The 10,776-nt window shown below is 38.8% G+C and overlaps 3 protein-coding genes across 3 annotated transcripts; 1 reads left to right on the top strand and 2 right to left on the bottom strand.

Annotated features, from left to right (window-relative positions):
* Positions 1-726: 726 nt before the first annotated feature.
* LOC113279652 lies at positions 727-2,029 on the bottom strand. The gene is made up of 2 exons (XM_026528328.1): positions 1,160-2,029; positions 727-1,041 (listed from the first exon to the last, which is right to left on the bottom strand). Exons 1-2 carry the CDS (start codon positions 2,027-2,029, stop codon positions 727-729), a joined length of 1,185 nt encoding a protein of 394 aa, XP_026384113.1.
* Positions 2,030-4,412: 2,383 nt separating this feature from the next.
* LOC113279651 (polygalacturonase inhibitor 1-like) lies at positions 4,413-5,570 on the top strand. Its single transcript, XM_026528327.1, has one exon. It carries the CDS (start codon positions 4,413-4,415, stop codon positions 5,568-5,570), a length of 1,158 nt encoding a protein of 385 aa, XP_026384112.1.
* Positions 5,571-6,313: 743 nt separating this feature from the next.
* LOC113282825 (peptidyl-prolyl cis-trans isomerase FKBP15-1-like) lies at positions 6,314-8,200 on the bottom strand. Its single transcript, XM_026531931.1, has 6 exons — positions 8,047-8,200; positions 7,894-7,940; positions 7,580-7,642; positions 7,057-7,147; positions 6,848-6,952; positions 6,314-6,655 (listed from the first exon to the last, which is right to left on the bottom strand). The coding sequence occupies exons 1-6, from the start codon at positions 8,114-8,116 to the stop codon at positions 6,546-6,548; spliced, it is 486 nt and encodes a 161-aa protein (XP_026387716.1). The 5' UTR covers positions 8,117-8,200; the 3' UTR covers positions 6,314-6,545.
* Between the last annotated feature and the right edge of the window lie 2,576 nt (positions 8,201-10,776).

Raw genomic sequence — 10,776 nt, 5'->3', positions numbered from 1 at the left:
TTCACATGTCCCGATTGTTAATACCATCAGTTTCTCCGCTCTTCTTTCTTCGCACGCCTTCTTCCTTTGCTCGATTTTCTTTCTTTGTTTATCCTCATAGTTATGGACATCCTTCTTGATGCAATCTTGCGCGTCCAGGAGATCTCCTCGTATCTCGCCAATCGCACTTGGCATGGGAAACCGTATTGCCTGATGATATGTATATGTAATCCCTTTTATCATGTGTATCCATGGTCTCCCTTTTATATCACGCAGACTGTGACTTTCGTTTCCAGCTCGCCAGTGAAATTGTTTACAACTAGTTCTGCTTTCGGCTTAGATGCAACTCCATTAAACCCATATATGTTGTAAGTTGATGGCACGAGATCCGAGTCCTTGTACCCCATGGTTCTAAAGGTATGATAAAAGAGTATATCGACTGAGTTCCCCGTATCTACCAAGATCCTGTCAATCGCCCAGATTTTCTTCTTTTCGGCTTGATCTTCTTCCCACTTTGAGTACTTCCAAAAATCAGGGTTACAACCAAGGGGTTTGTCTGAGAATTTCCTCCTTCGGGTGCATCCTTTGCTGAGAACGTTATTTCTCTTTTCTGCCATTCCTCTAATGGTTCTCTTGATGTAACGCTGAATATTTCGTTTCCTTCAAAGTCCCTCTTATGTACCCTTTTAAGTATGTTGTCATGGAAATTTTGGATGCTCTTCGTTGCATGTATTATCGTATTACAGTTTATCTTTTGTGCTCTCGATCTATTTCAATTCGGTATATCTTCTCATTATCACGAAGTGGTGGTGGCGGTGGCACATAGCCTTCCAGAAAATGTGCGAGTTTTCCCTGCTCTATCAGACGAAGTATAATTCGTCGAATGTTTCGACGGTCCTTTGTGTGGTTCCCATGAAAACAATGATATTTGCATAAATCATGACTCCTGGTCCTTAGGGGTGGCTCTCTTCCCAAATTGGGTGGTGGTGGGATCTCCTCTGTTAACACTATTGCCTCCCACACCTTTTCCACAGTCGTGTTAAGCCTAGGGAGCTTCAAATCCTAGAAATATGGTGCATTGGGTCTCCGCTCTCCAAATCTAGTCCCTTGATTATTCCTTTGTTGATACCTTGTATTGTAACTTCGTGGCTCGTAATTCCTTCGTCTTGACTCCTAATACCTTTGTTGATCGATCCATTCTTGATCTCCGGTTGATTCTTGAAGGCTCTCCCTTCTCATGTTTCGAATCATTCTCCACGACATGCACTATCCTTAGTAATAGCCTTGAATTTCCCTCTTTCGCTGGAATCCGTGCCACTTTGCTAACTTGCCTCTGCTTTTCTTCCAAGGCTATGTACTCCTCTTGGTACTCTCTCAATCCATTCATCGTCAAAGAGTTTCGAATAATGAATATTTGGGTGTACAGCAGGTCAGTTGGGATTAAAGCGTTCACGAAAGCTAAGATGAAATTTTTCTCATCAACTCTTCCTGCAAGCTCGCTGCATACCGTTCTCCACCTCATCACCAACCCTTGCAGGCTTTCTGTGGGTCTCCTTCTCAAATTGAATAGAGTTTCGATTCCTGGCCTCAACATGTTGTTAGTTATATAAGTGCTCAAGAATATCCTCTGTAAGTCTTTGAACGACGAAATCGATCTTTTTGGTAGTCCATCAAACCAGGCCAATGCTTCCCCGGCCAAGCTCGCAGGGAAGTATCGACAAAGTACCGCATCATTTCGTCCACATTGCATCATCGAAAGGGTGTATTGTTTCAAGTGCTGCACAGCACTCTCAGATCCGCTGAATATGCTTGGTAGCGTTGGTAGCACGCATTTCTCTGGGATGTCCTCGTACATTATCTCATAGGTAAATGGATATTTATATGCCACTTCTATTGCCTCTGCTATCTGCACCCTGTTGCCTCTTCGTGAATTGTTTATCAGTGTTCTCATATCTCGCAGCTCATCCAAGACTTTCTGGTTCAGATTCCCTCCGTTTCTCTCCCAATGGTCTCCTCTCACCGCACTGAGCCTTCCTTTACCACGTATCATTTCTTCCTCATCCTTCCGGTTGAATTCATGTTGTCTTTCATCTTCTCTCCTCCTCTCATTTTCCTCATGCTTCTGTTCTTCTTCATATCTTCGCCTTTGATCTTCCCAACTTGATATTTCCAATGCTCTTCTTAGTCTTCTCTCTTCAGTGTTTTCTCTTCGTCGCTTCCTTCTTCACTCTCCTCCGTCGTCCTCGTGGGTGTATCTCCTATGTCGTAACTCTTCTTCTCCTGATGATATCATGTTTACCTCCGAATCCGTGGCGTCAGCTGCCGCTTCTTTGTTTAGTTGACGATTTTGCAACATTAACCTGAAATTTTTCCTTGTCAATCGGGCATGATGCTCCGCTAGATCCCTATCTCGTTCCCTTTCAAGACACAGTGTTTCCCTCAGCTAATCCAACGTCATTTCTTCTTCACCGATATTATCCTCCAATTCCTCACGAGTCGTTTCTTCTTCTACGATGGTGTCCGTGTCAGAAGTGTTTACATAAGTCTCTCGAAAATGATCTTCGTTGGCATCCTCAGTCTCCCGCTGGTTCACCTGTTGTCTCTCTCCTGCAGCTGATGTTCCTCCTCTTTCCATTCTTCCTCCTCTTTTTGCCTCCAATCGTTTGCTTCTCCTCGTCGCTATCATGTGTGCCGCTCGATGTGGTGTTCTAGTCACCAACTTATCCTAGTTTCAATATCGTCTATCCATCATGTGTGCCGCTCGATCTGGTGTTCTAGTCATCAACTTATCCTAGTTTCAATATCGGCTATCCTGTAAACCCTAGTCTTAAAAGGGACGTCTCACTAAATTCTCTCTCTCCTACAACCTCAGCTTCTCTCCACTCCTTAGATGAGGATGAATCCCCAATCTAAGTTCCCTGTTTCTGGACGCCAAAATGTAACTACTGGAAACCCGGTAGTACACCTAAATGATAGTAACTAAGATCTAAGTCATACTAAGTAATATAAACGCAGAAATCTTTATTGATGAATCATTCAAAGTGACAAAAGATACAAGTTCTTGAACACAAGGAAACCCTAATCTCACTCTAGGCTTAGCTCTCCCACTCTCACAAAATCCGATCCCCTCTACATTTCCCAAGGATCTCTATTTATAGGCCATCTAACCCTAATGGAACACATCTCATTTTATCTTGTCACATTCTCGCAGTAGTGCTTTGTACTTCAACCAGACCGTTTTCCATAAAGTTTTTCCCCTTCTTTCGCTAACTTCACATGGGCTTGTCGGGACACCTGTCTCTTTCTTGCTCCATAATTTATCTATCTCGTGGCTTGTCTTTTCAACCAAGTAATCTTACTTCGTCCCTTACGACTTCGTCATATCTTGTTGGATACTTCAGTTTGGCGCAAGTCTCCTCGCTTCCGCACGCACTCTCTTTGTACTTCGCAAGGGCGATCGACGACGAGATAATTCTGACACTTAAATTGACAAGTTTCTGACTTGAATCTTTTAGTGAGATTTTCTATCCCTATTTCTTCTCTTTATATTGGACACGTGGCGAACCTATTTCTTTACCCTAAACTGGAAGACGGGGTGGTGGAAGTTGTTGACATGCAAGTTTCACATGTCTACTGCTTTAAAATTGCTGGTCCCAAGAAATAGATCGACAATCAATAAATATAACAATGTATACATCAATCCAAAAAATTATTAAAAAAATCGAAAATGACTTTTTTTCTTCTTTTTTGATGACATCGTATTTTCAGTAATGCTAAAGTGATGGCCCAGCTGATGTTCAGTCCGTAGAAGATGCTGTCGATGACTCAAGTGTGATAAAATGATCGCCTAGCTGATGATGGTTCAGTTCAGAGATGGGGACTCCTTAAGTTGGTACTTGATATAGGTGCTCGTTCGCATACAGCACAACAGCCAAATGGGCATGAAGAACAGGGGGCGTGTTCTCTGCGTCCATTAATTAGGCTTTAACTGATTTAATTGCAAGAATAATGGAAGCTTGCATAGAGCTGGTAAATGTGCAGGGTACTTGTGTGTCGAGCTGCATAGTGCTATAAATATAACTCCCTACTGCTCAATTCTTCGCAACATAATATCAAAACAAAGCCAAAACGCGGACCATAAAGATCCAGCAGCAGTTTTTCCCTCTCTATTGCTCGCTCTTTTCTTGTCTTTTTAGCTACTGCTACTCTAACGTAACTTCTCATGGATGCCCATGGGTGTGGTATGAAGTTCGAAAGCATGTCAGACCGGGAATACAAAGTATACTCCACAAATCACTTTCTTGATCCTCGTAAGTTAATGCATGTGAATACGAGCAGTTATGCAGACACAAGATAGACTTTTGATTGGAACCTTGACGGGGTGGTCCTGGTACGTATTATGGCAAACGGAATTTGACATTTGAACCTGAACCATGAAGATCCATATGTGTATGGAGCTGTGTGGTCCTATATGTGTGTCAAGCCGGATATATGGTGCTATAAATATAAGTCCCATCTCTTCACAAGATAGCAAAGCAAAGCTAAACACCATGAAGATCCAGCACTCATTTCCTCTTTACTGCTCACTCTTTCTTCTCTTCTTAGCTACTAATATTACCCTAATATCACCTTCTCATGGAGCTTTAGGTAAATGCAATCCTAGTGACTACAAAGCTCTCATGAATATTAAGAAGTCTCTAAACAACCCTTATCATCTTGTTTCATGGGTTCCAAACACAGACTGTTGCAAATGGCACGGACTCGCATGTGATCCCGAGACCAACCGTATCAACGAGCTCAACTTGTTTGAAGGTGATATCTCTGGCCAAATTCCATCCTCGTTAGGGGATCTTCCTTATCTGGAAAATCTATCTTTCCGGGAATTTAAGAAGATCAAAGGTTCGATCCCACCATCTATCACAAAGTTAAAGCATCTCTATTTCCTAGATCTCTCCCATTTGAGTCTCTCAGGTCCGATTCCAAACTTCTTTAATCAGCTTACTAGCCTCAGTTTTCTCTACCTCTCTTCGAATCAATTCTCCGGTTCCATTCCACCAAATCTTTCGGAACTAAAATATATTAAAACCATTGACTTGTCCAACAACAGACTCACAGGTTCAGTTCCTGAAACTTTTGGAACATTTCCTGGTCCTATTATACCTCAGTTGTTCTTGTCTCACAACCAGCTCTCGGGTCCAATTCCAAAGTCTTTAGGTGCTCTGGATTACTGGAAGATTGACTTTTCGTGGAACAACTTTGATGGGGACGCATCTGTACTGTTTAATGCAAGCCATAGTGTGGTAACCCATATGAATTTGTCGTGGAACCAATTCGAGTTTGATTTATCAAACGTCAAGTTTCCAAAGAATTTAATGGTGTTGGATTTATCACATAACAAAATCTTTGGTACAATCCCTGAAGAAATTAAGGGTTTGCAATTGTTGTATGGGTTGAATGTGAGTTACAATAGCCTGTGTGGAAAAATACCACATGGAGGGAAAATGGGGATATTTGACAACACTGTTTATCTCCATAACAAGTGCTTGTGCGGACCACCAGTGACGACGGGCTGTAAGAAAGAGCTAGAGTGAGAATATGAATGAAGTAGGCTATGTACTTGTTGCTGTTAGCTAGGAAGGATTTTCTTTGGTCTATGCATGTCCAAGAGAATCTTGATTGGGAATGGTGCGACTGTTCTAATTAATATCTGTCTCCTACGATGATGGGTTAATCCAGTGTTATCATCTATCAATAAATATTTACTTTTTCATTTAAAGATCTTATGAATTGGGTTATGTACTCTCAACTCAAGTAAGATTTTATGTATTATCAGAGACTGTCTCACGAATTTCAACCGTGCGCAAATCCAGTCATACATTTCAATCCTGGTGAGAGATTGGCTTTGGCATTCTCGGCCACAACAGCTCCCAGTTTAGTTTCGGTAGATACATTTCTTTGCCGTTTTTCTAAAGGTGTCTTTGTCTATACACGAATCCAAATAAGAAACTAACTCCTAACAATCAAATCCAATGAGATCGCATGCCCACTTATGTCAGGTAGTTGCGCGGAGGCATTTCATATGTATACACTATTGATAAGAAACCATGAACACTGATGCGGATGCGGATGCTAGTTCAGCTGTTCATGTATATACGTGCCTAGGCTGAACTAGACATGCATTACTGAAAAGGTTAATGACTGTATATTATTAGACGACTCTAAAAAAGTATCTCTACATAAATATAAAATCAAGGCTGGTGAACAAACAATCAAACCTGTGAAAATGGAAGGCTGTTCAGAGTACTAGTGAAAAGAAGATGAAACACCAACGGCAGAACAAGATGAAAGGGTGGCTAAATACTTTCCGATAAATTTATTCTTATGATAAACATTCTTTTCCTACGAAAAGCAACGAAAACAGTTTCAGCTTTGCCAGATGGAACTGTGTCTTTATAAACTAAATCTAAATCTACAGACTCCGGCTTAAAAGATCAACCTACAAAACTTTGAAGCTGAAAAATCATCAGCAAACAAAGGGGAAAAAAAAGAGAACATCAAATATGTCTCTACAAGTCACTCTCTTCAACATCGTCATCATCTGTGGTTTCTGCTGCTGCATTTGATGGTTTGCCATTCACCGCAACAAGCTCAGTTTCAAAAATCAGTGTAGCTCCACCTGTTATTTTTAAGCAAACTTTAGAAAGATAGAATTTGAGTAACAATTAACAAAATCTCATTTGGCGAAGGACATAGATGCAAACTATGGTGCAATGAACCGAAATCAAGAGACATAGTATTGGTCACCATGAGAAACCTGATAGAGCACTAATTTTCAAAGTTGATCACTATGAACCAAATAGAGTTTTACCTGGAATGGTAGGTGGGGAACCCTGGGCACCATAACCTAGTTTCGCAGGTATCTTCAACTTACGCTTCTCACCAACACACATGCTCAGGAGACCCTGGTCCCATCCTGCGAACAAAGAAACAAAGTCCTTTCAATTATGTAATAAAGAAATTGAAGCATATTAAGAAACTGAAGAAAAAGAAACACCATATGGCTTGTTTGTCGCTTACCTTTAATAACTTGACCGCTACCAAGCTCAAATTCGATAGGGTCACCCCTCTCGAAACTTGAATCGAAAACGGTTCCATCAGTAAGTGATCCCTGCCATGTTCAGCGCCATTAGTTATGACAATGACAAGAGCCACAGGCACAAGGATACTAAGTGATTTAACTATGAGACTTTTGGCAAAATACAAAAAGTCAAATTCCTCAAAACCATTGATTTAGATAGTAAATCCCAATGCACTTTATATTAGATGTTTGCTAGCGCATCCATCCGGATGGAAGGGTGAACCTGTTGGTTGGATGCCACTGACAACAAAAATCCCATAATTGGGATTATTGATGCAATTCAAATAAGCCCAACAGGCAACAGGTTAACCAATCTCCTAAGTAGAAGACATAAGAACCTCAGTTCATCATTGCACCAAATTTGCACACAAGATACCGACACAACTAAATCTAACATGCCATATCCAACTGTATTTCTTATTACAACATCATTGAATAAACAAGAGTTGAATCATTGCTCACCCGATAGTGTACTTTGATCCTATCACCCTTACGTGCCTGAATGTCACAAGACTTTGGCTTGAACTGTAACAACAACAAAAAAATTGTCAAAAAACAAACAATTGTAAATCACATTTCCTCCTAATGCAAATCATTCTTCATTAACAGTAACCTCACTTCCCTTAGATCATAATACAACAACAAAAAGGCATTGTCGGATGCAAAACATCCACCACCTCATCAAGACTATCTTTGAAACCGATATTGAAAAACCTAAATCTAACAACCAACACCTTAATCGGATCAATTGATATCAATTTGAAGAGATTTTATACCTTAACACCAATCTGAAGCTCCGTCACATCCTTAGATTTAGCGAAAGCTGAGTAAAAGAAAAACAATTAAACCTTCTATCAATCAACCACAAAAATCTATACAAAAAATATTAGGTTGAGAAGAGAAAAATCGAAGAGAAGGTGGATTTATACCTGACGAAGATAAAACCAGAACAAGAGCTAATGTAAAGAAACAAAAGAGATTCATCTTTCCCATTTTCATCTTCTCTCTCGCTACTGTTATTTCCCTTGATCTAGATCTGGAGTTGTCAAGTGTAAATACTATGAGACTAGAGAAAAAGAGGGAGGAGTCAATATGTAGATTCGGTTAATTTAGAGATGCACCCTGGTAACTTAATAAATTTTTTAATACTACCTCCTGGTTAATTTTGTAGCGGCTTGGCCGGTTGGGTAATTTATTTTGTGAATTCGGCCAGTGCCCACGAAAAACTTGTTCCCCTTACCTTTTTTTTCTTTTTTTTTTTTTTGTCAAAATTGTTTAACCTGCCGGTATCACTGTAATACAATGATAAAGTTACAGGGTGATGATACCAGTATTCATAATTGTTTAACCTCAATTGGTGTGCGTATTAATCGATTATTTAGAGCGTCCACAATTATGGAGCAAAATATGAAATATAACCAAATTTTATCAAAAAAGATTAGTGGTAGTGCTCTGGAGGATAACTAAATTTGGTCGGATTTTCTATGATTTGGGGCCAAATCTAGCGCGAAATCCAAATCAAAACTATATTTGCTCGAACATCGGTATTGTTTGCGTCTGATAGTTGGTGATAGTATAATTAGCGTCTCGCAACAGGCACGAATGGAAGCAATCGTGTAATGGTAGAGCGAAGTTATAAAGACTGTCTAAGTTGGGCGAACATGTAACGTCCGCCCCACCACAAGTGAATATTTTCTCCACCTGATGTCATGCATCTTTATAACGTTTGCATGTGAGCCAAATCATTTTCATTTTTCTTTTGCCAAAACCTTATTGATATTTGTTTCCTTTTTTCCAAATAATGTTTAATACCTATATGTGATGCGATTGCCTCCTAATTTGTGTATTATTAGTTTTGAGTATATAGTGTCACACATCCCAAATTGTATTAACTAAAAATTCATGTATTAAAAGTAAAACATTTTACGAAATCAATGTATCTCTGTTTCTTCAGGTCCGACGAACTTTAAAGTACATTTTCACCTGATATCAAATGTACATTTAAAGTACCTCCCACACCGGGCGTGGGTATTAAGTATGCTCAAATCAGGCACTAAATATGCGTCCGCCCAAGTGTGGGAGGTGGATTACACATGCGCTCAACATCAAGCGTGGAATAAACCTCCGCTTGACCAAATTTTGCTTCTCTGTCATTGTGATTGACCACAAAGCAAACAAAAAAAAATAGTTTTCAATTTGGTTTTTTCTCTTCATGATCGTGAACGCTTAGAGGAATGAATGCCATCAAATTTATATAAAAAGTGATCCAAAAGAATGCGCGAAAAAAATGTTTTCTAAGGATTCAAACTATGAAATATGGAGTTCGGGATTAGTGACAGGATATTTGAATCTTTTTGAGCTCTAATAATGAAATTGTCGTGTGATAGATAAGTCTTGCTTGAAAAAAAGTAATCAACCAGCTAACCATACGCTTATTAACCTATGGTCATTTCTTAAATTCTTGCATACAAATTGAAATCATTTCTCAATCATATCACCTATGCAAGCAGCTTATGTGATTAGAAGACAAATTTATAATAATGTCATTTTGTCACATGAAATCATTCATGGCATGAAAAGAAAGAAAAGGATTCATGCAGGGGTGGAGTCAAGGGTCAACTAACCCTGACTCTAGCCCCCACAAAATCATCAAAACCATTAAAAATATTATCTTGTATATAGTCCCCATCTAATATTTTATATTCTACTAAAATCCATATGTTTATGTAAAAAAAAGAAAAGAAAAAAACTCATTGGTAATTTCTGGTTCCGGTATGAGTTTCATGGTTCTAAAACTGGATATGTCAAAAGTTTTTGACAGGGTATAATGGATTTTCTTGAGAAAGTTATGAAGAAGATGGGCTTTAATGATGGATGGTGTACTTTAGTACATGAATATGTGAGTTCTACATAAATTCAGTTTCAATTGAAAGGTTCTTTATGTGCACTTTTCATTCCATCAAGAAGACTTAGGCAAGGTGATCCTCTTTCACCTTATTTGTTTCTCATAACTATGGAGGTTTTCACAAAGGCACTTTACCATGCTGAGTACAAAATAAAAATTCAAGAGATAAAAAATACCAGAAATGCTCCTCAAATTTCTCATCCATTGTTTGTTGATGATTGTTTGCTCTTTATAATATGAATAATTTAGTAGAAGTTTTCGAGTCTTTAGTAAGAGTTCAGGACAACAAATAAATTTCTGAAAATATTTTATTTATTTCTCTAAGCATATTCATGAAAGGCATTGCAGGATTCTTACAGGAAGATTAAAAGTCAAAATGGATCTTGAAGAAAGATATTTGGGTTTACTATTTTTTATTAATGGGAGGAAAACTACTTCTTTTTCTGGTATTGTTGTAAGTATGAAAATAAGACTTGCTAGGTGGAGAAGAAAATTCATGGCTCATGCTGACATGAAAACTATGGTGAAAATTGTACTCAATGTCATGCCATTGCACCAAATGAGTACTTTTAAGCACATTAATGCTATTATTATTAAAATTGGACAAAAAGTAAAGGAATTTTTGGTGGGACAAAAACATGAATAAAAATTACTTCCTGGTATAAGTTGTGCAGAAGAAAACATTTAGGAGGTTTAGGATTTAGGAATTTGAAATGATTTAATTATACATTACTATGTAAAAGGAGCTTGGAGA

The sequence above is a fragment of the Papaver somniferum genome, chromosome 5 (genome assembly GCF_003573695.1).
Source record: "Papaver somniferum cultivar HN1 chromosome 5, ASM357369v1, whole genome shotgun sequence".
In the NCBI taxonomy this organism is placed as follows: Eukaryota; Viridiplantae; Streptophyta; class Magnoliopsida; order Ranunculales; family Papaveraceae; genus Papaver; species Papaver somniferum.
The sequence above is the reverse complement of the archived record's forward strand: the minus strand, read 5'-3'. Positions and strand labels throughout refer to the sequence as shown.

Excerpts from the sequence above, each read along its gene's own strand:
- LOC113279651 (XM_026528327.1), top strand. The coding sequence starts at position 4,413 with ATGAAGATCCATATGTGTATGGAGCTGTGTGGTCCTATATGTGTGTCA.
- LOC113282825 (XM_026531931.1), bottom strand. The coding sequence starts at position 8,116 with ATGAAAATGGGAAAGATGAATCTCTTTTGTTTCTTTACATTAGCTCTT. Across the intron at positions 7,941-8,046 it reads TCTGGTTTTATCTTCGTCAG|CTTTCGCTAAATCTAAGGAT; the intron begins GTATAAATCCAC and ends TCTTTTACTCAG. Across the intron at positions 7,148-7,579 it reads GGATCAAAGTACACTATCGG|GGATCACTTACTGATGGAAC; the intron begins GTGAGCAATGAT and ends TGAACATGGCAG.
- LOC113279652 (XM_026528328.1), bottom strand. The coding sequence starts at position 2,029 with ATGATACGTGGTAAAGGAAGGCTCAGTGCGGTGAGAGGAGACCATTGG. Across the intron at positions 1,042-1,159 it reads GAATGGATCGATCAACAAAG|GATTTGAAGCTCCCTAGGCT; the intron begins GTATTAGGAGTC and ends CCATATTTCTAG.